Source organism: Sminthopsis crassicaudata, chromosome 1 (assembly GCF_048593235.1).
Source record: "Sminthopsis crassicaudata isolate SCR6 chromosome 1, ASM4859323v1, whole genome shotgun sequence".
Classification (NCBI taxonomy): Eukaryota; Metazoa; Chordata; class Mammalia; order Dasyuromorphia; family Dasyuridae; genus Sminthopsis; species Sminthopsis crassicaudata.
In genome coordinates this window covers 418409035-418436010 of record NC_133617.1, presented here as the reverse complement: position 1 = coordinate 418436010, position 26976 = coordinate 418409035, and the positions used below count along the sequence as shown (strand labels likewise).

The 26976-nt window shown below is 37.5% G+C and overlaps 1 protein-coding gene across 1 annotated transcript in view; it reads right to left on the bottom strand.

Annotated features, from left to right (window-relative positions):
- The window catches only part of DNAI1 (dynein axonemal intermediate chain 1), a 264230-nt gene that overhangs the window by 137325 nt on the left and 99929 nt on the right, over nt 1-26976 (bottom strand). The window contains exons 7-10 of the mRNA XM_074280236.1: nt 25415-25543; nt 23962-24021; nt 20528-20662; nt 11148-11232 (exon numbers count right to left, since the gene is read on the bottom strand). Of these exons, the coding sequence (XP_074136337.1) occupies nt 11148-11232; nt 20528-20662; nt 23962-24021; nt 25415-25543 (409 nt within the window). The remainder of the gene's footprint in view (nt 1-11147; nt 11233-20527; nt 20663-23961; nt 24022-25414; nt 25544-26976) is intronic.

Sequence of the window (26976 nt, the reverse complement as noted above, 5' to 3'; positions counted from 1 at the left end):
TAGCCTCTTTTTTTTTTTTTTCAATTGAATAACTTATTTCAATATAATTGGTTTCCTTTGTAATAATATGTATTTTATTTTATGCATTTAAAAACAGTATTCTGGAAAAAGATCCATAAACTTCATCAGACTATGAAAGGAGTCTGTGACACACACAAAAAAGATTAAGAATTCCTGACCTAGTCTAATTCTTGCTTGTACATACCAAACCAGTGAGTATCCACTTTCTATTAAATACTTACCAAGATGGGAAACTCATTACCTGTTAAATCTGTTCATTCCACTTATGGACAGATGTGATGGTTAAGAAAGTTTTAATATATCTAGTCAAAATCTGCCTCTGCAGATTAATCCTTGTTCATAATTTTGCAAATCTCACATGACAACTTTTGAATTACCTGAAAATAACTAAATATTCTGTTCTCCAAGTAAATATTTTCAGTTCCTTCAAATGATGCTTAAACAGTATGGTTTCAAGTTCCCTCACATACTGATCTCTTCTCTGGATATAATCCCTACTCATCCATGTTCTTCCTGAAGAGTGGGACTTGAAGCTAACCACAATATTCTTAATGGGGTCTGAATATAGAAAATTAACCCAGAGCAATCACTTCTCATTTGGGGCATTTGTCTTCTACTTATAAAACATAAAATTACTTTAATCTGATTGGCTGCCATATCACTCCACTGACTCATATTGGACTTGAACTCTGTAACATTCCCCCCCCCCTTCCTCTCCAATCTCTCAGATCTTTTTCTCGTGACTTATTATCTGCTCATAGCTCTCATCTTGTACTTGTTCAGCTGATTTTTAAAAAACCCTCCGACCATTGAGCAGAATAGATGAAAGGACAGATTATTCCTTGGACCCTCAGTACAAACCTACTTCTAAGTTTACATTGATTTTTTAATCATTATTCTTTGGGTCTCATCAATTTCTCATCAAACAAATCTTCATGTGGTCATTCACAAACTCTTGTCAATTGCCTACTGTGTACAAAGCACTTTCCTAAGACAAAACTTAGAGATACAGGACTAGCTGTATGACCACGGAAATGCCCATGATGCAAAGATCGCTTTCAAGGAGCTAACAGATTGAGTAGAGCGGCAAGGAACACACATACATAGACTTATGAATCTAGGGAGAGTGAAACAAATGCACAGAACTAAATGTTGGCAAGATGTTATGAGGAATCTGAGTCCAACATGTGTGTGGGTGGGGGAAGAGAAGGGTTGGGAAAAGCTTCATGAAAGAGTTGACATCTGAGTTGGACCTGGAAGGGAATTTGAATTTTTTTTTGGCTGGGGCAATTGGGGTTAAGTGACTTGCCCAGGGTCACACAGCTAGGAAGTGTTAAGTGTCTGAGACCACAGTTGAACTCGGGTCCTCCTGAATTCAAGGCTGGTGCTCTATCCACTGCGCCACTTAGCTGGCCCTGAATTTGAAACTTTTAACAGGTGGAGATGGTTCCCATTCCTGCACAGATCTACCATGGGCCTAGAGGCCAGTTCATTCTCTTCTCTGTGCCCCCAAACTATAACAGTTCCCTCCTTCTTTCCTGGTGTGCCCTCACCTCACTTCTCCACTTACCTAACTCCTTCCTGTACTTCTCATGTCTTGCTTCCTCTGCAAAGCCTTCTCTGACTACTCCAGCCCCCTTCCCTCCCCTCCTCCCCTCGGTTATGAGCATCACCTCCTACAGATCAACTTCCTACAGCATTTACTATCTAAAACACCGTCCGTGGCACCCACATGTTATCTTGTACTGTTTTGTGTCGTGCATGATAGTTTCATCTCCCTAAAGAAATAGTTAAACTCCGCATATGGTTAAGCTGAATCATAGCTTTTTTTTCCCCTCCATTTCCACAACAAAGGGACAGACATTCAATATATACTTGCTGAATAGAAAAGAGACACATTTTTGCTTTCTCTGTCTCTCTCACTTATAAAATATCACACATCAGGGTGTAACTAAGCTCCAGAGTGAGAAGAACTCAGAAATGCCAAAGAAAAAAAGACAGGCTGATTGATTACACAGTGAGGTGTTGGCCTTGAATCATGTCAGAAATCCTGAAGCATGGCTGCACTTTGCAAATTACCACATTAAGAAAAGGAGGATAATTTCTTGTACTTCTATTTTCTCCTTTTTATAATTACAATCCTCTAAGAAAAAGTTATTCAATTAAACAAAATTAAACTTTAAAGAAATTCGATGTGACTTGTTTTCTTTTAAATGAAGATGGCTCACTGATGCCCATTTTTCCCCGCTGACAATTAATTAGGATTTGAGTCCTTCACTGGGGTGATTGCAATGACTGGGTTTCAGGAAGTTGGGCTGTGTGGATAACTAATTCAGTAATAACTGCTTTTTAATTCTGCAATTCTGAAAAGTATTCAAGCCATTTTTCAGTCTGAATTATAAAGCGGGGTTCTGTTTGGCTACTTTCCCCAGAAATCTTGGTTTTTTGCTCTCCCAGGAATGAATGATGAACATGAAGGTACTTAAGGGGGTGGCTGCAGTTGTGAAAAAATAATGAGCAATCTGTTAACTGAGGGGAACATAATCAGTAACTGAGGTGCTGCTGAATATGGAAAGGTTGATAATTATACTACATAAAGGAAAAATGCCAGGAACTCTTGAGTTTGGGAGCTGGATTTACAGGATCTTGTCATGTCATGTCCCTTATTAGCTCTGAGTCTGAGTTTTGGTGCAAGAGTTCTCAATCTGGGGTCTGTGAACTTGTCTATTTAAAAAAAAAAACTATTTTGATAACTATTTTTCAATAATCATTTGTTTCCTCTGTAATTCCTTATATTTTCTTTTATGAATTTAAAAACATCCTGGAAAGGGGTCCAGAGGCTTTACCAGACTGTAAGATATCCAGTATACAAACACGAGCGCGCACGCACACACACGCACGCACACACACACACACACGCACACACACACACACACACACACACACACACACACACACACACACAATTCCTGGTGCAGAAGTACAGCAAAAGCCCATATACATCTTCCAGCACACTGAGCTCAAGGAGAGGCAAGGCAGGAAGGAGCACAGCCTTACCTCCTTGGGATTACCTGACTGGTTTCCCAGAGGCAGAGTGGCCAGCACCTCAAACAACAACAACCAGAGTAAAAGAATAAAAAATGCAGAATGACAGAATGAGCCCCTGCAGCCTGATAGGAGGCTTATTTTGCATAATCATCACCATCACTATAATTATGATTCTAATATATCACTTTAAGGTAGCCAAAGAGCTTTACATATATTATTTCAGTTGAGTAGATAGCAACATGCTGGACCTGGGATCAGGAAGCTCTCATTTCAAATCTCATCTCTGATACTTACTGACTGAAAGACAGTGTGCAAGTCATGAAACCTAATATTAAATATCCTTATATATAAAATAGAAATAATAATATCAATAGTATCTACCACACAGGTTTGTTGAATTGCTCAAATGAAATAATTTTTGTAAAGTGCCTTGCAAAAATTAAAATGTCTTACGCCAGTTATATCATTACTATTTTATTATTAAGCTTTCTCACACAGACATAGACACCCTCCCCCCCATATATTTATGAACTATTGTTGGCTCAGTCTGACAGTAATGTAGCAGCATTCAAAGCTGTTTAAAACTTCTGCCCTTTCTCTAAATAAAATAAGGATGGAGCTTCTGATGTGATGAATTTCAGCCATATTTCTGCACCTTGCACCTGATGCCGACATCTGATCCATACCCTTCTCTTTAATGTTTTCACCCAGAATCTTCAAGTTGGGGAGAGACTACAGATGTGATCTCATCCAATCTGTACTTGAACATGAATTCTGCCTAAAACCTGCCTAATGTCAGGCTGCTTATACATCCTCCACATGAAGAATTACAGTATTATTAGAGAATTCAATTTCATCCTTCTTTTGAATATCTCTAATTATGAGGAAGTTTTCCTTAACATCAAGTCCACATTTCTTTCTCTGTAACTGTCCCTTGGTTCTGCTCTCTAACAGTAATTAAGATTCATATGATAGTTCAAGGTTTCAGAGTGCTTTCCTCTGAACAGCCTTATAATCAGATAACTGTGCATAGAACACTGGCCTGGAGTCAAGAAGATTCATCTCCCTGAACTCAAATCTGACCTCAGATATTTACTATGTGACCCGCCCTGGTAAGTCACTTTAACCTTGTGTGCCTCAGTTTCCTCATTTATAAAATAAGCTGGAGAAGGAAACAGCAAACCACTCCAGTATCTCTGGCAAAAAAAAAAAAATGGGGTCACAAAAAAGCCTCAATTGAAAAGTGACTAAACAATAACAATAAAAACACAAATATTTTTCTCATTTCATAGGTAAGGAAATTAAGATGCTAAGTTAAGAGACTTGTGGGTGATCACACAATTGTTAAGTCCAGGACTCTGTCTACTATGCAATATTGTTTCTGAAATCAAAACTACATGTCAGAAACCTTGCAAGATATCTTAAGAGTTTAAGGGGTAGATTTTTTCCGTCTTTTTTTCTTATGGACAATGCCTTAAAATGAAATCACTGGCTCTCATAGATTGGCCAACAATAGGCCCCAGGCCAAGCCATACTTGGTCACCATTTGGGCCCAGATTGGCTCCAAGTGAATATAAATAGCAATTATTTCTGTTTGGGCCACAAATGCTGAGAGTCTTCTCCTCCAGATTGATTTGTTCTTTGAGGAGGTAAAAGAGGATATTCTTTGCTTCATTTCTTACCCAGCCTCAGTTACTGATTGGGCATTGCCTCATTCAAACTGAAATCTGGGAAAGACTTCAGCTTAAAAATGCCAAGATCTCCCATGGCACTCAGGGCCATCTCTAGTTCCTAATTTTAATCTGGCCACTGGACCCAGATGGCTCTGGAGGGGACCTTGCCCAACCCTCCCTCATTTCAACCCATTTCACTTGCATGTCATGACATTACCTCATTCTCTTGGATAACAAAGGACAAACAATAATATATATTTTAGATACCTAGATTAGATGACTAAAGACCTTTTTCTTCTTCACTCTCTCATCCCCTGCCCAAATCTTTTCTTCTTGAGGCTAAATATTCCCAGCTCCTTTTCCTAATCCTCATATATCATTGTCTCCAGATATCTCACTATCGGGGTCATTTTCCTTTTAATATTTAGTTTGTCAATGTCCTTTTTAAAATGTGAATTGAACAAAAATATCTGAATTAAAAATAATGAACAATTGGTTAACTGATAATATTAAGAGAAATTATGAAAAATAGGGATAAAGGGGGAGCAGCACTTCTAGACCTTACTCTATATTAAGTAGCAGTCATCAAAACCATATGGGACTAGTTAGAGAAGATTAGGAAAGAATAGAACTCAATAGAGCAGCACTTTATACCATATTCTGTAACGAGCTGTCGTCTCCAGAAGCTGCCGGATCTCTCTCTGGGAAGAGATCTGCTGTGTCTTCTACTCAAATCTCTCAGACAGATTCTTCTTCCTGTAACGAACCGTTGTCTCCAGGCAGTTGCTGTTAACTCTTGTCCTTAGAAGTGACTTCCCTTCCTGCAGAGAGCCCCGTCAAGTCTGATGCAATGCAGAGTCTTTCTTCTTGAATCCTGGCTCTGAATCTCCTCCAGCTCTTATCCTTCTCCAGGCCGATCTTCTCTCTGCGCCCAGTGCTGTCTCTTTTTATCCTCCCAGAGAATGGGCGTGGGATAATGCAAGGGCTTCTGGGAAGAACCACCCCAGCCAATGAGCTTGCCCCCTCTATCAAGTCAACCTGAGTTCTCACCTTGTAATTGTCCAGAAAACCTCAGTTCTCACTTAGTAATCCTAACATCTCCCCCTTTCTTTTGATTTAGAACATAGGACAGTCATGACCTTGAAACATAAATCCATCAATATGGGAAGTATTACAGATAATTACATAAATGACCTTGAAACATAAATCCATCAATATGGGAAGTATTACAGATAATTACATAAATTACATAAGCACATAGTAACATAGTAACGTAACACATGCTAGAAGTATATAACATAATCATAAATTGAAAATTTATAAATGTCCATAAGTCCATTGTCCATTAGTCTCATCTTGTGTGAGGAAGTCCAATGATTCCTGCTGGTTTTTAAAGTTCTTTAACAGTCTTCTTATTATCCATGCTCTTTCAGTGTCAGATGTTTCTTAGATCTTCTCCTTTATTTTGAGGGCTTTCTCTTTTTCTGTCTTTCTCTGATGGACAAGGCGAATATGACTTGTTGGCACCCATCTGATTCCTTCTCCTGCTGAAGAAATACAAGCAAACCCTCTCTCCCAGGCAGTTAACCTATCTAATTACCTTCTATTTACCATTTTCTAAATCTCTTCTCATCATCTGGCAATTACATTGGAGTTGTTTGCACTGGACACAGCCCTGTTGGTTTAAAAGGCCTGTATTCTCCCCAAGTGTAATCCATTTTTACAATCTGATTGCCTTTTGGCTCACTTATCAGGTAATCCCTTTCTGCCATGTGATTGCTTTTCTGCTGGTTGATTAAATCAGAGACCTGGCCTTCTAAAGGTTCTTTGGGTGTAACATCAGCTGCCATCATGCCCCAAGTCTTTTTTGCCTGGGGCCCTGAACCTGGGCCCCTCATCCCATTTCCCTGAATTATTCTACACTCTGATGCCCAATGGAATCCTCTGTTGCATTTTGGACATGGGGTTTTAGGTCTTCTTTCACCCTGTCTTCTCACTGTATCTCCAAATCTACACTGAGCTCTTAGATGCCCAATTTTTCCACATTGAAAACATCGCCGAGTTTCTCTAGAAGGCCTTTGCCAGGAGGGACCCTGTCTTTCCACATTCATCATTGTCCGGGTGTAAAAAGCATTTGTTCCCACTGTAGCACAGCGTCTTATGATCTCCTCTAAAGGAGCATCTTTGTCTAATCCCCATATAATTCTTTTGCAAATCTCATTGGCATTTTCCTTAGCCAGATGTCTGGTCATTATTTCTGTAGCTGAATTTTCTCCAATAGTTCTTTTAACAGCAGTTTGCAAACGTCCCACAAAATCTGCAAAAGGTTCATTGGGACCTTGCTGTATTTTAGTGAAAGCCTCTCCACGATCTTTCTGTCCAGGAAGGACACCCCAAGCTTTTATTGCAGCCTTAGCAATTTGTTCATATATTGTCATGGTATAATTAATCTGTTCCGAATTCTCTCCATACTGACCTTCACCAGCTAAGTGCTCAAAAGTGAATTGTGTGTTAACTCCTATTTCCAAATTGCATCTGACTTGAATTTTACATAATTCATGAAATTCCGCAAGCCATAATAAATTTTCTCCAGGTTCCAGACATGTCCTTGCTATGGATTTCCAATCATTCGGGGTTAGGACTTCATAAGACAAACCATCTAGTAACATTTTGACATAAGCTGATGTAGCCCCATAAAGGGTACAACCTTTTTTCAAATCCTTAATTTTATTCAAATCTAAAGGTGCATATCTTCTCCTTTTATGGCCTACAGAGTCAATCTCTTCAATCACAGGATATGCATGTATAAAATCACTTATATCCTGTCCTTCTTTTTTAGCTTTAACCAATGCTTTTTCTAATCTTGTCATAGGCTTAGACTGCTTCACAGACAATTCTGTTTGTGTTTCTGCCTCTTCCTCTCCTCCTTCTTGCTCCACCCATGAAGGGTTAATTGAGGGAGGAGATGGGAGGTGCTCCTGTTGCTGTTGCTCAGAATTGTACTTAACTTCATTGTTATCTGATTCATCCTTTTCACCTAGTTTAGTTGACACCTCCCCATTTTGCTCCTTCATCTCTTCCTTTAGAATAGCATTTTTTAAAGCCATTTGGATTAAATTGTAGGTATGAATTGTATCTTTGGAAACTGAGTTTGGTCTGGAACCAAAGGGTAAAATGTCACAAAGGCAATTGTAGTGTTCACCTAATTGCTCTCCTACTAATTTCCATTCATCTGGATCCAATTCTTTTTCCAGAGAAAAAGAAGGACATATGACCTTCACAGTTCTTAAAAGTTCAGTAATCTCCTCTAAAATTATAATCAATCCTTGGCTTTTCATAACCTTGATGATGCTCTCTAAACATTTTCCTTGAACAGAAGGTGTTTGCCCCATTTCACTATAAGAGATTCCTGGTTTAGCCCTTAACAAGTTAAGTTCCTTATTTATCTATTAGCACGCTCACTTAATCTTTAACGAAGTTTCCTTGTTACTCACGGTTCTGGGTCAGAGAGACTGAGATCTGGATGGGAGGCTTTTCCACTGGAATCAAGACCGTGTCTGTCCCTGTTCGGGCGCCAAATTGCGAAGGTCTGGTCTAGCTCCTCTTGTCAGAATAAGCAAAAGTCCTTGCCCCACGTGTGGACGCCAATTGTAACGAGCTGTCGTCTCCAGAAGCTGCTGGATCGCTCTCTGGGAAGAGATCTGCTGTGTCTACTCAAATCTCTCAGACAGATTCTTCTTCCTGTAACGAACCGTTGTCTCCAGGCAGTTGCTGTTAACTCTTGTCCTTAGAAGTGACTTCCCTTCCTGCAGAGAGCCCCGTCAAGCCTGATGCAATGCAGAGTCTTTCTTCTTGAATCCTGGCTCTGAATCTCCTCCAGCTCTTATCCTTCTCCAGGCCGATCTTCTCTCTGCGCCCAGTGCTGTCTCTTTTTATCCTCCCAGAGAATGGGCGTGGGATAATGCAAGGGCTTCTGGGAAGAACCACCCCAGCCAATGAGCTTGCCCCCTCTATCAAGTCAACCTGAGTTCTCACCTTGTAATTGTCCAGAAAACCTCAGTTCTCACTTAGTAATCCTAACAATATTCCATAATATATTCTAACTGGATACACATTCTTAATATTAAAGATCTTTTAAAAATTAGAAGAAAAAATAGATCATATAGCTTTCACAGCTATGGGTAGGAGATGTATTCATAATCAAACTAAAAAACAATTATCAGATAAAATAAATGACTTTGATTACTTGAAATCTTCCGAACAGACAAAACTTACACTTAGGTGGGGGAATGGGAAAAATTTTCATATCAAATTTCTCTAATAAGGGTTTAATATTGATATAAACAAAGTGTATATATATATATATGTATTATGTATGTATGTATATTATGTATATTATATGTATATATGTATAGGTGTGTGTATAAATATATATCTCCAATACTCATTCTTCATTAGTCAACAAATGGTTCTTAGAAGACTTGTAAAATATTCATAATCACATGAAAAATGTTCCAAATCACTAATATTAAGAAAATTGCAAATCAAAACAATCCTAAAATTTCATCTTACACCCTGAAATTGACAAAAATGACAAAAAAACAATAGCATTCAGTGTTGGAAAGGATTATATAAGAGGCTCACTAATATACATTGCTGGTGGAGCTATGAAATGGTATAGTCATTTTGGAAAGCAGTTTTGAAATATGTAGATAAAGTGTCCAAAATGTCTAAATTCTTTGAACCAGAGACTCTATTAGTAGGTTTGTATCCCAAAGAAGCCATCACTAAGAAGAAAATCTCCATACACTGCAAAATATTTGCATCAGCATGTTTTAAAAATTGGAAAAAAGATAGATGTCCATCAATCAGGGAATGGCAAAACAAATCATAGGATACAATATAACATAATATTATTGTGCTGTAAGAAATAATGTGTATGATAAATGCAGAGAAGCATGGAAGGGTCTTAAAGAACTGGTGCAAAATGAAATAAGCAGAGCCAAGAAACAACACACATACACTGGAACTACAACAATGTAAATGGAAAGAATTACACACTAAAAAATCAAAAGTAAGTGTAACAAAAGTCTAAAGGTAAAGCAGGACTTGAATGAATAGATTTGAGAATACCTCCAACCTATCTGTTGATGGAGGTGGGAAGTCACAGGTGTTCAACATTGCATGTTTTCAGATTTTCTCAGTGTTTTGGTCTGCTATCTGACTTTTTTCCTCTAAAAATACTCTTTGGAGCCGCTAGGTGGCAGATAGAGCACCTACCCTGAAGTCAGGAGGACCTGAGTTCAAATGTGACCTCAGACACTTAACACTTCCTGGCTATGTGACCCTGGGCAAATCACTTAACCTCAATTGCCGCAACTCCCCCCCCAAAAAAAATTTTTTTTTTTTTTTTTTTTCAGATTCCCTTCCAGGTCCAACTCAGATGTCAACTCTTTCATGAAGCTTTTTTCCAACCCTTCTCTTCCCCCTCAATTGCCTCAGGGGAAAAAAAAAATACTCATTGTTATATGGAACGGCTTCCTGGAAGTCAGAGGGAGAGATACATGAGATGACCATGATGGTGCAAAGAAACAGAAAATATCATTAAAAACTTATTTAAATTAATAATTAAGTCGTTACTGAGTTACTTAATAACAACATCCTGGAGGAACAATCATAAGCATTCTCAATTTGCCATTCATCTCTGAAATGTGCTTCAAGGTTTCTAATTTTTACTATGCTTCAGGATATCCCTAACCTTTCCACTATATGACCTTTATACTTCTGCTGGCCAAACATCACTGTTCATACACATTATGTCATGCTTCTCTTCAAGTCTCTGTTCATGATAGTCTTCTGGTTCACTGATGGTATCCAGCTACAGAAGATCTGGACAGTGAGGCAGTAAGTCATGACTTACTGTGTAACTTTTGGTAGGTCATTCAATTTCCATAGGCCTCAATTTTCTTATCTATAAAATGAGAAGGCTGGACTAGGTGATCTTTGAATTTCCTTCCATTTCCAAGTCTAAGATCCAATGAGTTTTTCTCTTCTGTTTTTTCAAGATTTAGTAATATCTTCCCTAATTAACTGCATCTATCCTTCTCTGAATCCCTATGATTTTCTCATAAGTACTATTCATGTTGACATGTATAATTATTTCTTCTTATATAATTTTCTCTATATCAGTATCTATTTATCTATCTCTTTCTCTCTCTCTCTCTTGCTTCTCAATGACAAAGATATCATAAACTCTTGAGGGCTGGTGCTCTGTCTTTCTTTTCCTTACTTTACAATGTCTAACATGGGGCAATTATCCAGAAGGTACTCAGTACTCATTTGCTGACATGAAATGTGAGTATTCCTAAAAACAAGAGCCATACACTCTTTCAATAAGTGCCATACCTTGGGCAATATCATCATATGTGTTCTGATTGACCATCCGTTCCACTATTTTGGCTGCTTGGGCCACCTTGGTTATGTCATCACTCTGTAGGAAAGAAAAAAAAATAACAGATAGTATTAGTAAGGGGCTATCTTATTATTATACTATTATTCATAATAATTTCTAAACATTTTCCTCTTAGAATATGAGATTGGGATTAGGCTCAACTGGTATCATTCAGATCAGCAGCATTAGGCTGGAACTGATCATAGTTTCATTACTTACCTTCCCAGTTCTGCTGTGTGTAATCTCTAAAGCAGCTGTGACCACAGCCTGAACCAAGAAACATTTAGGAAAGTATCCTCACACTATGTAGTCTCTAAACAAGAAGAGGATACCTAATACTAAAGAATTGTAACTGGGTGCTTTTTCCAACAGCATAGTCTCAACAGATCTCTTTCCTTCACTCACTCTCACCAAATGCCCTTTCTTACTACTTTGTCCACTAACCCATCAATGCCCTTCTCATTACCAACTGTAATTCAGTTGTCACATACACCAGCTCCCTTTCAACTCTTTGGCACCTCTGAATATTCTTGTTAAAGTTCCCATACCCTTTCATCTTGACAGCAGCAAGAACATTCAAGGGCAATCAATGAATCTATCAATATTTATTAAGTGCCTACTACATACAAATATAAAAAATAAAATGATCTCTCCTTACAATGAACTTACATTCTAATGGGGAGATAATAAGTACATCTACACATATACACAACAAAAAGTTAATGAATGAACACATACACACACAAAGTAGTTAAATATGAAGTCATTTAGGAGAAGAGATTGAACTATCAGTTGGGGGCATCAGAAAGACTTCATGTAGAAGACAGTTTCTGAGCAAAATCTTAAAGGAAAACAAGAGACTCCATAAAGTAGACATAAGGAATGAATTCCATTGGGAAGCAGTCAGTAGAAAGGCACAGAGATGAGCAATAAGAATATCATAGAAGGAACATAGCGAAAGGGAGAGACAGACGGATAGACAGAGAGAAAAAGAGAGGGAAAGAGAATTAAATATCAGTATTGATACAGAGAAAAGTCATATGGAAAGAAATAACTATAAATGTCAAAATGAATGGTGCTGATGACAATATTATAGGAATTCAGAAAAGGGAAAAATAAATGTGGCTAGAGTAATTGGGGGAAATTTTTGATTGGATCACAAAATAGGGAGGAGGAGAATGATGCACAATAAGGCTGGAGAGATAGAGTGGAGCCAGGTTGTCTAAGGCTTTAAAAGTTAGACATTTCATATTTTATCCTAAAGCTTAGTAGGAATTGATTGAGTAGGGGAGTGACATGGTCAGATCAGCCTCTCCTCTGATCTATATAGCATCATTTAAGCTTCCTTCTGTATCCCAGATCCATAGTACCCCAGAACCGTCTTTACAGAACTGAATCCACCTCATCATCAAGTCAGATGCTTAGAGACATTTAGTCATATGCTCTGTGAATTGGAGCCTTAATCTCACAGCTTTTACAGCCTTCCATCTTTAGCTTGTAATTCAAAAGTAAGCATTATATAAGCAAGAATACAACAGGATTGAATACAGCTGAGACATACACATGGGAGAAAAGGGAAGTGGTCAGAAAGAGATGGCAGGTTTTGATAATTTTCACCACTGACTTATTCTGTAGAGTGCTAAGACAGCTCCAAAAAGAAACATTTCCATCCTCTAGAACTAGCTTAGAATCCACTCTCTCCATGAAAACTTTTTATATCTGTCTCCTCCTTTCTCATATTCTTATATCATTTTAATCTAGCATTTATATTGTCTTGTAATGTTTTCTACTTTCCTCTTTGTATATTTTCTTTAGGCTTTCTCCCCAGTTAGAAAATAAACAGTTCATAATTTACCCTGAAGCTGAGCAGGAATTGGTTGAGTAGAGGAGTGGCAAAACAGGGAATGTGCCTTTTCTGCTTCTTCTCTAACAACTAGGGTGGGGTAAAGCACAGGGTAGATACTCAAGAAACATTGGTTGACAAAGTAAGCCAAGGATGACATGAGAATAAATATAGAAGTCAAGGTTGGAAGAGATGCAGAGCAGTCTGTTCCAGTGGAAATTGGGAGGTTTTGCCAGATCCAGAGGAAAGCTAACTTGGGGGGAAAAAAGAAGGGCATCTAAGAAATGAGCTACTCTATAAATCTTGTAAAATGGACTTTTTGAGTAGTCATATACAACAGTTCCTTCAGGAAAGTCCTTGTCCAGTGTTTCACTATGGCATGGAGGTGACCCTAGAGTTCTGAAGTTGAAAATCTACTAAGGCCATATGATTAAGCTGGAATGGGAAAAGGAAGGGAAGGAAATAAGTATTTATTAAGTGCTTTTTAATGTATTGGGCACTATTAAATGCTGTATAGATATGATCTCAGTTGCAGGATTTTTCGTCCAGGTCTGGTGTCAGATTATATCTCATTCTCCCAGAGATCAGCTGAGCCAACTACAGAGAAGCTCTTCACTAAAAGTTGTCCATTAAGTGATACATTTCATATCATTAAAGTAGTGATTTTTTCCCCATTTTGTGTCTTGAACCTCTTTCACAGTCTGGTGAAGTCTATGGACCCCTTCTCAGAATCATGTTTTTAAAAATACAAAATAAAATTCATAAGTTTACAAAATATGAATTCAATCTTATATCATGATTATGTGCACCAGAAATTTCCAACTTTTAATTTATGGTATCAATTTCTGATTATTTTAATGTGTCATGAAATTCTCTCTTTTTTTTTATTTAAGTCATGAAATTCTCATAAAATTTGTTTTCTTTTCTCTATGGCTTCTGAGCAGGGATAAAAGGGGCTTTTTCTATTAAGAGATTCCTAGATTCATAGGTGTTAGATGACCATCAGTCTGACAACTAGCATTTTTACAAAGCACCTACTATGTGCTAGGCTCAGTGCTGAGCTGATTGTCTGGTATCACTTTTTTTTAATCCCTGGATACTTTCCAATAAGAGAAAGAGGTCACAACATGAAGCAATTCTCTTGCTACCACATGATCAAGACCCCTTTTCCTGAAACACCAATGGGCAGCTAAGAGGAACCTTCTTTGAAAAGGTTGTTTCAAAATTTCCTTGAATAAGTATTTCAGAGTTTCCCATGGCTAGGACAACTTGGAAATCAAACTCCCTTTTCCACAGGTCTCCTGGGTACCAAGTCAAGATTCATCTTCCACATTGCCACAAAGAATTTAATTGCTTTTGCAAAATCTCATCTACCCATAGGTGGCGCAGTGGATAGAGCACCAACCCTGAAGTCAGGAGGACCCGAGTTCAAATCTAGCCTCAGACACTTAACACTTCCTAGCTGTGTGACCCTGGGCAAGTCACTTAACCCCAATTGTCTCAACAACAACAACAAAATCTCTTCTACCCAGATCTAATTTCCCTTGTTGTGACTGAAATATTGTACATGGGTTTATCTACCCTGTTTCCTTGGGCAAAAACCTCTCAATAAAGACTTTATTCCCCACCCCACCCCCATAGGACAGGAAGAAGACATTTCTCTTCTCAAATTTAAGATTATATATAAATATATATGTTTATATAAATATATATATATATACACATATATTTCTTTTTAAAAATTTACACTACTTTTAGAAAGAGAGAAGGTATTGAACTTCCCAAGAGACAAGAAGTTCAATATAGAGAGCCAGTCTACAAACAGGTGGATGACAAAGCAACACGCGGAGTGAAATTCTGAACCATTAAAATCCTTCTGCTCCCAAATCTCTCTCATCCAGAAATTTCCCTTGCTGTCCCCATTTGATCTCTATTCTTTGCATTAAGGCATAATTAACCTATTAAAATCCAAATCCTCTTAGGAAGGTTAAAATGGGAAGCAACCACAAATTACCAACATTTGAGTGATAGTTATATCACAACTGCAAAAGAAACATTGATAGAAGAAAAGGACATAGAATATAGTGTTCTTGAGCTCTGGGTAACTGGGAGACAATAAAAGAACACTGGACACTCATAGGCTGCAGTTGAAAGGAAATCCAGGAAATTGAAAAGTGGGAAGGTGCCAAGAGTAACAGTTCATCTACTTCATATTTTCTGAAGGTTACGCCCCCTTCTGAACCCAGAGAATGGAAGGCCTGAAAGGCAGGACCAAGCCAAGTGAAAGGCAGAGGCAGAGAGAGGAGGTATGATACTGATCATATCTGTATAACCACCCATGCCTCAATTGGAAAAGGATAGAGTCTGATCGAATATAAAAAGGCTAATGGAAATGCTGATTCCTAACTCTTAGACAAGTTAGCTTATGTTTGGTAGAAGGATGCTCAGACACCACCCCACCTATATTGGATAGTTTGCCATTTAAAAAACCTGCAAGGTAAAGATTTTAATATTAGGTTTCCTGCCAAAAGTAAATAAAGTTCATTATATGTTGCTTTGAAAATGAATCTTTTGAATATACTACTAATAGAAATCATTCTTTTTTGGTAGAAGGTATCAGAGTGTTGATTGGGAAGCGATTGCTATATCAAAACAGAAAATATAAGAAAAAATAAAATGTCTTGATTTTGTCGTGATAAAAGTATCAGTATTTATCTTTTTTTATCTTTCCCCCCCCCCAGAGACAATTGGGGTTAAGTGACTTGCCCAGAGTCACACAGCCAGAAAGTGTTAAATGTCTGAGGGCAAATTTGAACTTAGGTCCTCCTGACTTCAGGGCTGGTGCTCTATCCACTCTACCAACTAATTGTCCCCAGTATTTATCTTTTAGTGACAAACCATTCCAATTAAAATGGTACTTGGTTAATTGTTTCCATTTTCAGATGGGTTCATTTAATAAATGCTGATCAATTATTGGTCATATTTAAGATATTCTAAATAATACAAAGATATGTAAATTACAATAATTACCCCAAAGAAACAGTCTGACAGAGGAGACACAATATGAATATAGTGTAACTAACGGGTACCATAAGGGAGACTGATGAAGATCACAAGAGAGGACGTATGTGATATGGCAAACTCAATGTTTCTGAGTCTGAACTCATCACCACCCCTCTCACTCCCCTAACCTGACCCCCTCTTTCATGTTCCTATTTCTCTTGCTGGCACAACCATTCTTAGCCAGCCACCAATTAGACTTGAGTCATCTTTGCCTCTTTCCTTTCCTTTAGCCCCCTGCCAACTAAGCAGTTGCCAAGTCCTGTTGATTCTGTCTTGGCAATATTTCTTGCATCCATCACATTACCTCCTTTCCACTCATGCTGCCAACACAGCTAGTTCAGGCTCTAATTACCTATCACCTGGTCTATTGTAATAGTTTCCTAACTAATTCCTCTGCTTCCAAGTTTTTCCCACTAATGGAATAGGATGTCCAATAGACATTTTAAACTCAATGTGTCCAAAATGGAACAATCTTTCTCTCCCTAAACCCTGCTCCTCCTCCTACCATCCTCCTAGTTCCTCAGGATTGCAATAGAGGTATCATCCTCAACTCTTTTCCACTGCTCATCCCCCATATATAATCTGTTGCTGTCAGTTTTATCTTTGTAATATGTCTTGAATATATTCCTTTTTGTCCTCCAACACTGCCATAAAATCCCGTGCCTAGACTATTACAAAGTAGACCTTTGAGATGAGATAGGTTTCCTATCTCAAATCCATTTCTACTCCAATCCCATCCTCTATTCAGTCATTAAAGGGATTTCCCTAAAATAGGTCTGACCACTCCACTCCCCTACTCAATAAAATCTAATGTCTCCCTAATTGCCTCCAAGATCAAATGCAAAATGTTGTTTGGCATTCAAAGCCCTCTATAATCTAGCATCCTCCTATCTTTTGAGTCTTCTTACACCTAAGATAAAAAAAGGAAAATACTAGATTTGAAGGCCACAATTCCAAAATGTTAAGTTCATTTTGGGTTTAGGTTCTGTTCCTTAGCAAAAAGTGACCACTGATGATTCTGGGGAAGGCAATCAAAAAGGTAATCTCATTTGTATACCATTCTGAATGGTTGTAAGTTGTAAGTCCTGCCAAAACCCTGTACCTGAATGATTCTGATCATTCCAGCATGTATAATCATTCCAGAGAGAATGTTAATGCTTAAGAAACCAATTATTCCCTTTTCAAATCTTCTATGAAACAGGTGCTCCTGGTCTCTTAGCTGAATCTATTAACTGCATCCATGCAGGAAATGATCTCTTGCATCTGGGTTTGACACACTAGTCCCTTTCCCTCTGTTAATTCTATAGTTGGTAATGATAAAAAGAAAGAAATGAATTTATAAAACATGTGTTCCTATCTTTTCCCACAAACTTCTGCAAGTCCTGAAGTCTATGTTCTAATGTTAGAAGGTTGGTGTATGGTCATTCAGTCCCTCATTTATTTGAGAAATATCTCTTTCCCTAAAGGCCTGTATTGTGATGTTGAAAGGATCAGTTTCCATTTTTGGTCCCAAGGCATTTCTGTAAGCTGAAGAATGAAGTGGATCACTGTAACATAGATTATATATTCCCAATAGGGATGAAGTGATCTTTGGGAGATGTGTTCCTGGTCATCAATTTAACTTCAAGTAAATGATTTTTTTAAAAAATCATAATCAGAAAAGCAAACACATAGTTACATAATAAAAATTTTTCTTTGAATCCTATAAAGTAGGCAGAAAAGGACTGAATAAAATGATTAGGCAAGAGGCTCTAAAATACTCTAAAATAAACATAACAAATTATCTGCTATAGCATTAATTTCACTTAAAATTAATATGCTGTTATAATCAAATTGAAACATTTAACTAATAACAATAATTTTGTTTGCCTTCTGGAAATTTATGAAATATTCTGGGGAATATTATTTTTATTCAATAATTTTCCCTTTTGCAGTAGAATCATTCAATATATATGTGCAAATATACATACATGTATATGTAAACATATGTGTTTGTATGTATATGTATGTGTGTTCATCCTCACTTAATTATAGCCTTCTTGGGGAAGAAGGAATGGGAAAAAAAATAAAAAGTGTACAGCAGAAAATAAAAGAAAACTGGGAAACAAAGAGAATATGGACAGCTCTGAACACAATGTGTAGTATTTATTATTTAAGCTTTTTTGAAATGGAAATTTATTGCTTTATACTTTGAACCCTCTTTTATGTTCTGCTGTACAAATGGCAATGTTCTTTTTTTTCTTTTCCTATTTTAATTTAAGTTTAAAATGAATAAAAAATTTTAAAAAGAATAATTCAAAAGCATTGCATTAACCTAGGTGCTCAACAATGTTTCTAGGTGTTGATAATAGTGGCAGTGTTTGTTGCACTGAAGAGTATTTTTCTTTTTTCTTTTTTTTTTTTTTAATTTTTTTTGAAGAGTATTTTTCTAAGTAAGGGGACCCAGCATTTCTTTCCTTGACCTTGTTTCTATATCAGTTTATTGAAAACTACAAGTACACTGCTCATCAGCAGACCAAATAAAGGCTGTCAAGAAACAGGTAAGTGCTGTTAAGTCTCTTTGTTGATGGCTATCTAAGCACTTTACTTTTCATTGGGAAGCCAGAAACACAATTACCAGGTCATTAGCCCAGACTTTCTGAAAGGAGTTCAGTCACAAAGATTGCCAAAAACAACTCCAGCTTTCTATGTCCCAGTTATCAAGAGAATAATGTATAGCTGGATGATTAGTTAGCAATGATTAAGTAGAAAAGAGAATTTAAATAAGGGATGGCAAGAACCCATCTTAAAGCCCCAAATCACCCCCATTTGCTCTCTTAATATATTCCAAATCTCTCCCAAACACTCAGAAATCAACAGTAAATAAACTGGAATTGAAGGCCATCAGTAAAGACTATTGAGAAAGCTTCAATATCACAATAAATGTCACCACTACAGGCAGACAGCAGCTATTCTACTGAACAGTCTCCAAATGCAGAGAAAAGGGGCCTTAGACACAGCAAGGACTATGACAATCCCCTACACATATAATTGAGCTTTGAGTCTTTAATCAAGGAATATTTGTTAAGCACCTACTATATGCCAGGCAATGTGCTAGGTACTAGAGCTTCACTGAAACATATGCAAGTTAATTTTCCACAAATTAAATTGAACAAAATATTAAGTGATCTGGAATTAAACATGCAAATTTATAAAATGTATCCTTCATTGCCGTTCTCACTTTAGGGGAGTCTCTACTTACTCCTGGCTCTGGGTACAGGGTCTCTGGGCCACTCCAATGGGATTGACTGATTACTCTGTTCTGCCCTCTTGTTCTACATAGTTATAAATCCCTGCTGGCCCCAACACCTGTCCCCTTCTGATGGAATTCCAAAAAGTAGAACATTGGAGTAAGTATATGTCTCTCTGTGGCTTTCTTCATGGAAGGGCATTTAAAAAAGTATTGCTAATCTTATTTCCAAAACTTTTCCTTTAGTAAAATGTATTCAAAAACTAATCCCTAAAGATTTAAAGGAAGTTAGGATCCTGCCTAGAATCTTAGTCCTTGAGTAGAGCATAGTCAGTCTCTAGGGCCATGAGCTCCTACTCTCAGAGTCCATGAAGTAGATTTAGTTTTCTATTGCAGGGCTCTTCCCTTTTTCTCCTCTTACTAAACTTCAGGCCCCAAGCCAGCTTGGCTACCCATGTTGAGCGGGACGCTATTGCTTCTGGGCCCTTTGTTCCAGCATCTGCATTCCTTTTCCTATTCTTTCTCCTTTGGCTTCACAATTCAGATTAAAGGGTTCATTCAATAAGAAAAAACCAATTGGGTCCACAGAGTGGGCCTCTAACAGGTTGTTGCTTAATCTTTGTTCTTGAAGAGGTCTGTGACATCATAGAGGTGATACCATGACATGCAAGTGAATTGGATTTGAGTAAGAGAGGGCTGGGCAAGGTCACCTGCCTCACTTTCCCCTCCAGATCCCTCTGGGTCCAGGGGCAAGGAGTAGATCAGGACAACTAGAGATAACTCTGGATGTCATGGGAGACCTTTGCTTTTTTAAACTTAGGTCTTCAACAGGTCTCAGTTTGTCTGAGGCTGTACCCATTTGGTGATTAAGCAATTGAGGCAAAGAATCTCCTCTTTCACCTAGTCCAAAAAAAATCTAAATGAATAAATAAATGAATGAATGAATCTGAGAGAGAAAGACTCTCGGGGTTTCTGACTGCTATTTACATTCAATTTGAGTCAATCAGGACCCAAATGATCACCAATGGAGGCTTGGTCTAGGGCCCAGGTGGCCAATAATTAATCAGATTAGTTTGGTTGGTTGTTTTGTCTGTGTCTGCCCCAGTATCTCCTTTTTGGACATAGTTCTACCAAAGGAGAAAAAGACAAAGTGAAAAGCATCAGGAAAGGATGGAAGGATCTGAGTACTGCCACAGCACCTGGGATTCCATAGATGCTTTCTTCCTCTCCCTCATCTTCCCAACTTTTTTAGCCACTGGGCCTTTCCCCTTCTCCTTCTCCTTGGATTTTTCTTGCTTCTCCAGATCTTCCATATATGCATCATAGATCTCCCACTGAACAAGATAGAAGGAAGAAAGAAATTACACTTAGAGCAAAATGTAATTTTAAAATAACCTCAGAACTGGGACTCTCTCATTAAGTGAGCCAAGTGCCATTTAGTAACATTCAGCTGGAGCCAGCCACTGACCACTTTTAAACCACCTGGTCCCATCAATAGGTAGCAAGAAATGATATAAATTATCTCACAGTAGTAAAACATTTTTTAAAGCTCTCATTCTCTTTGGTAATTTATAGGATTCTGGATGTGATGATTTAAAAATAAAAATCTTTTCCTGAGAGGAATCAGAGACACTCCTAGCTTGGCCTTCTTGGTCTGTGTTAGAAAATTCTATTACTAACTATATTTTTCAGCAAGGCCCCTGAAACTCAGATCTTAAAGTGGGGTGGGAGAAAAAGGAAATAAATTAGAAAGGAGGTCAGTGTCATTAGATAGAACAATGGCTTAGGAGTCACAAGATAGAATTTAAAATCCCTGTTCCGTTGCTTTTATCTCAGTGTGATCTTGATCAATCACTTCTTTCTGAACCTCTTCTGAACCTCAGTTTCCTCAGTAACCTCCTGTAATAATAACAGTATTTAAAGAGTACTTTAAGGTTTTTAGCCTTGCAACAACCCTAAGAAATGCTATTTCACCCCCATTTTACAGATGAGGAAACAGAGAGAGGTAAAGTGACTTCTAGATGTGAGGTCTTCCTAGCTAATTAGCATCTATTAGATGAGAAGATTGGACTAGACCATTTTTAGGTTCCCTTGCATTCTAACAATTCTGTGTGTTCTCAAATGGTAGTATATCACAGAGTAGCAGGGCCATCCTTTCAGATGATGGTAAATGATGGAAAATACAGCTCAAGAGCCAGTGCGTTTCTCTGCAGTGAATCAATAGCCTAGTCTTCCCAATATTGGTTATCTGCTACAAGAATAACACAGGCTGGGGATACTTCATGGAACAGCAGCAGGAGCAAATCATGGGTTATCTTCATGGAAGTCTCTGTTGTTTGGGAGTCCAGACTCTTGATTTCCTGCAGCCCTTCTATATTTATGTTGCCTTTGTAATTATTCTGACTCTCTCTTCCCTAAGAGTCCTGGTAGGAAAAGTTAGGGAGAGGGAGAGAAAAGAAGAAGGGAAATACAATACTTCTGATGACAAAAGGGTTAGGGTCTCAACTTTATTCATTTATTTACCTATTCACATGTTGATTCTTTCACGTACTTAACTATGCATTCGTTCATTTATTTACATATTGGTTGGTTTGTGTGGTCTGTCTATCTGTCTGTCTGTCTGTCTTCCTACCTACACTGGACAGTGGATCTTTTGATCTTGCCTCACGCTGAAGTGCAGGGGTTCTTCATAGACTCAATCTTACTCTAATATCTTCAAAACCCTAACCTTTAGTTCCAATTTGGGCTGATTTTCACCTCTGTGGGTCTTCTCCTAATCAATGCTGAATTATGTGCTGAAGCCCAGAGACAGAGCTCATATCAGTTCAGAGCTACCAGGCTTAAGCTCAATATTATAGTGAGCCAGGGTCACAAGGGATCAGCTAAAGAGATAAAAAATGAGTGACTCTGTATAGCATTCAACGGCTTGCAGAGGACTTTACTGTGCATTCTCCCATTTGATCTTTACAATACAGTGAAGTAGGACTATTGGAGCTACTTACAGTATTTATTTTACAGATGAGGAAACTGAAGTTTAGAGAGATCAAATGAGTTGCCCAAGGCTACACAGCAAGTACATTTTGAAGGCAAGACTCAAATTTGAGTCTTTCCTCATTCTAATTCTAGGTTTTTAAATATATATATATATGTATGTGTGTGTGTATATATATATATATATATATATATATATATATATATTATTGATTTTATCATTGGTAGAAAAGTGGGAAGGATGAGGCAAGTTTAAAAGGTGCACAGTTTTGGAGATCTCTAACCCCAAAGGATTAATTAATAAGCCGTTACCAGATATACTTCCTTTTAATTCAGTTCTTTCTCTGGCATATATATTTTCATATGATGCTATTGTTGAATTGTGTCTGACTCTGACCCCATGGACCTTGCATGCTGGACCTTCCTATCCTTCACTACCTCTTGAAGTCTATCCAAGCTTATCTTCATTGTTTCTATGGCACTTTCTATCCATCTCATCTTCTGCTATCTCCTTTTCTTTATTCTTTGTTTTTATATGTATTCATTAACAATTTTTCTTTAAAATTCCATCTCTTTTTTGGAAAGAACTGTTTTGAACCAGCAAAAGGATCTGAGAAATCAGTTTTCTGAGCTAAACTCTCCCCACCATCATACATCTAATTTCAAATCCTCATTTTGATGTCCTTTTCTGAAATCTTATTCCCTACATTTTAAAAATATTGACTACCAGCCAAAGTGACTTGGAATCAAATCCAAATGAAAGCCATCCTTTGTGCCAAGCTCCTTATGAATCCTCCTTGTGAAGACATTTTGGGGTTGCTTTAGTTCTAGTCTCTAAGGCCTCCTAAGGTTATCTGCCACTCCCATCACCTGGAGATAAACATTCCCCAAATGCCCAGTGAAATAAGTATGGAGATGAGCCAGGATAATACTTTGATTTCATTTTGCAAGGAAGAAAAAAAAAATACTACTCTGCAGAAACTGCCATAAAGACAAACAGAAGGCTCAAAGATGTCTTGCTTGCACTTTTCCTAAATGTATTCATCTAAAACCTAAGTTATGGTTTGATTTATTGAGCAATTTGGTTCTCAGAATCTTTCCATCATCTCATTACCAGAAAAACCTCCTTCAGCCCAGAAGAGATCAGCACATTACCCAGGATTTCAATTACATCCTCTGATCTCTAGTTAAGACATAATCAAGAGCAATGCTTTTCAGTGTAATTTTTTCCAAGCCAACCTCAGGGCTTATGATAGTAATGTAATTGAATAAATTCATATACATAAATGAATTTTTACATTTCCTTAAATACTATGGCACCATGTGGAAACTGGAATCTAGAGCAGCAAAATGAATCCTAAGAGTGATTTAAATATCAGAGCATCCAGAAAACACATTAGTGTCACTGAAAAGGCAGAAGGGGTTACAGCCTAAGCTCACTGGGTTTGCAGTACATTTAAAAATACCAAGAGGGTTGTGGTTATCCCCCAGTTCACAAAGTATTAAACAGGGACAGAGAATGGTAAAATGATTTTTATATTAGAGTAAGGAATAGAGGAGAGACATTTGATTCCAAGGCCATTTTATATTAATTCAGACTTACTCCATCCTTTGGACTGTAAGTTGGCCAAAAGGGACTTACCTGATTAGCTGTAGCAGAGAAGTTTGCTCGAGGAGGAGGTTCCATTTGACACTCTCGGGCCTAGGGGGAAAAAATGGTAGGAAATACACTTGAAATCTTTAAAAACTTTTTCGAAAAAATAGAGCACTGTCTGGGTTTAATTAGGATAGCAAATTAATATATAAATTCATGGAAAATAATGGCTGGATAAGACAGAGGAAGAACTAGCATGGATTTTTTTCAGTTTAGATTTCTAGATTTTCTCCTACCTCTAAGATTGAAACTTGGATATTTCAAAAAATGGTACAATCTAAAAAGCAGGTTGAAAGAAGCACAACATGGCATTCTTCAACAAGGAATATGCTCAATGTCGGATAGTACAAATTCCCAGGAAATCAAATGCTGACACATCCTCATCCTGAGTCCTGAGGGACTGCCCCACGTCTAAATTCAAAAGGCAAAGCCTCCTAGATCAGGGACATCAAACACAGAGACAGCTGTCCTTATGTGGCCACAACCTTCCCAAGTATATCCTGAACTAACTGAAAATGTACTTGGAAAATCTTTAATAGAATAAGTAAAAATAAAACAAAATACAGAAAACATTATATTTTAAAACCAAGTCAATATGTAGCCTGAAAGAATTTTTATGTACAGATTATTGGCACCAGTTTTTATCTGAGTTTGATACTATTGACCTAGATACTGACCTTAGATTCTCTTAGGGTGACCTCTGCTCTGTTTCAGGAATCCATATGGGGTAATTTGGTACTCTTAGCATTCAAATGATCCCACTGCAACAGTGTGATTTCCTTCAGAGTAGCAGTCATCACACTTTTCTTACTAGTTTTCCTCCTCCTACTCTCTCTGACTTCATTTTGTATATCACTGCTTGGTTAATCTTCCTAAAAACCTCAGTTTTCCCAAGCTCAAAATCCTTCAGTGGCTCCCCATATCTACAAAATAAAGTCAAAACTCTTAACTAACATGCAAAAGATTCTATAATCCGGACCCTACATCAACCACTTTATTTTCCATTATTTCTCACCATAAATCAACTCAAGTCTCAGAAACGTTATTGTTATTACAAGTAACCTGAACTCCTATAGCATTTGTTGTTTGAACCATTCATTTGGCACTTATTTGATACGTTTGATACTTTGAATTGTTAGATGTATCACTTCATTGATGCTTCCAGTTTTCTCATGATATTTTAAATTCCTGGAGGTCAAGTAAGCTTATTATGGATTTCTGTATCCCTATAGCTTTTTCTACCCTAAATATCTTGTACCTATTAGGAGTTTAGGAAATAATTATCATTGGAGATGCTAATGATGAGAATGATGATGATAACCAGACTATTCCTCCTGGGATCTGTTGAAATTTAAGACTTAACAATATATCCCTGGGAATACCCAGAGAGGGAATTTTTCAAAAAAGATAAGTTGGGATATAGATTAATGAGGTGCCATACCCGTAAAGGATTGTTGAAGGTCTGAGATGCTCTTTCACTAAAATTAAACTTGTTGGTGAGTTTCCGTTCCGTTGGCTTTCTAGGGATAAAAATGTCTTCTTCTATTTCTGCTTCTGCTGCTCCAGCTGCCTGCAAATGTACAAAACAATTGACCTTAAACTTAGAATCACTTTAACTGTGTTTGTTCTTGAAAGACAACTGAACTTTAGTCTAATGGAGATTGGGTGAGGAAACGTGGAATAGATTTCACAGAATCTTGGCCCAAAAGTGCTTCTGATGCACCCCTCTGGATATTCCCCAGAGTAAGTGATTGGTTTTTCCTTATTACCCTCTAGTGATAGAGCACCTAATCTCTCCAGAGGCAGCTCATTCCATTTTTAGTTCTAATTATTAGGAATTTGTTTCCTCTTTACATTAAACCTAAATCAACCTCTACAGATTTTACTCACTGATTCTATAGTGTGGAGACAAGAAGAATAAATCTGATTCTTCCATCTGACAGTCCCCATAAAGCACAACCTTTTGGACTTTTATCAAAATGGCCAACCTTTCCTAAGTCTTCTCTAGAAATTCTCCTCTAAATAATCTCCTCTAGATATTTAATGTCCTTAAAATGTGGGTTGATGGAAGAAGTGACAATAAGAGGAAGATTCCAAAATAGTTTGTTTCCCAAATCCAGATCCTTCTAACCGGCAAATAAATAGAATAAGGGATAAAGAGTAGGGAAGGGAGGAAAGACGGAAATTTGTTTCTGGGATGAAAAAGTCAGCAGCATTTGAATAAGGAGTCTTTATTCTGTAGATCATAACACCAACAAATCAGTCATATAGATCTCATTCCCAAATTTCCAAAGTGCTTTCCTCACAACCATAATGTAATATAGGTAGTATTTGTGGTATTATCTCCATTTTAAATGAAGAAATTGAGCGATCAAGTGACTGACCCATCATTATACAATCAGTACTTGTATCATCTTGGAGATTTATACCTAAATAAGAATTCTAGTAGACCACTGCTGAAGTTTTAGATTTGTTATTTCTATTGTTCATTCTTTGTTCTCAAAGGGAACCAATGGCATCACAAGGACGACGACAAAAATCAAGGCAACTGGTGATGGCCCAGAATACAGTAGGTGGGTGACCTTTAATTAAATTAAGGTCTTTCCCTGGTCTCAGTAGCTCTGAGACAACATCCATTCATTGATTAAAGGCTAGGTAAGAAATAAGACAAAAGATGGTCTCATTTATCATTATAAAACTATAATCTGGGAAGGGGAGACCCTTGGATTCTCTGGTCATCGCAGAAAACAACTCCTATTTACCTTTATTCTAAGCCATCAAAACCTAAATGATGAGCCACAAAGGCTTCAGTTGAGGGCTGTTTGGCCATTTAATAAGAGACAAAGTAATATGGGTTTAAAGGCTAGCCAAGTAAGCTCCATTTGAAACATAATAAGCTTTTTTAAAGTCTGTTTTTTCAGCTATAATTCAAGAAGTCACAAATGAAAACTACACAAGACAAAAAATAAATTGTCCCAGCTTTTTGAAAAGGAAAATAATAAT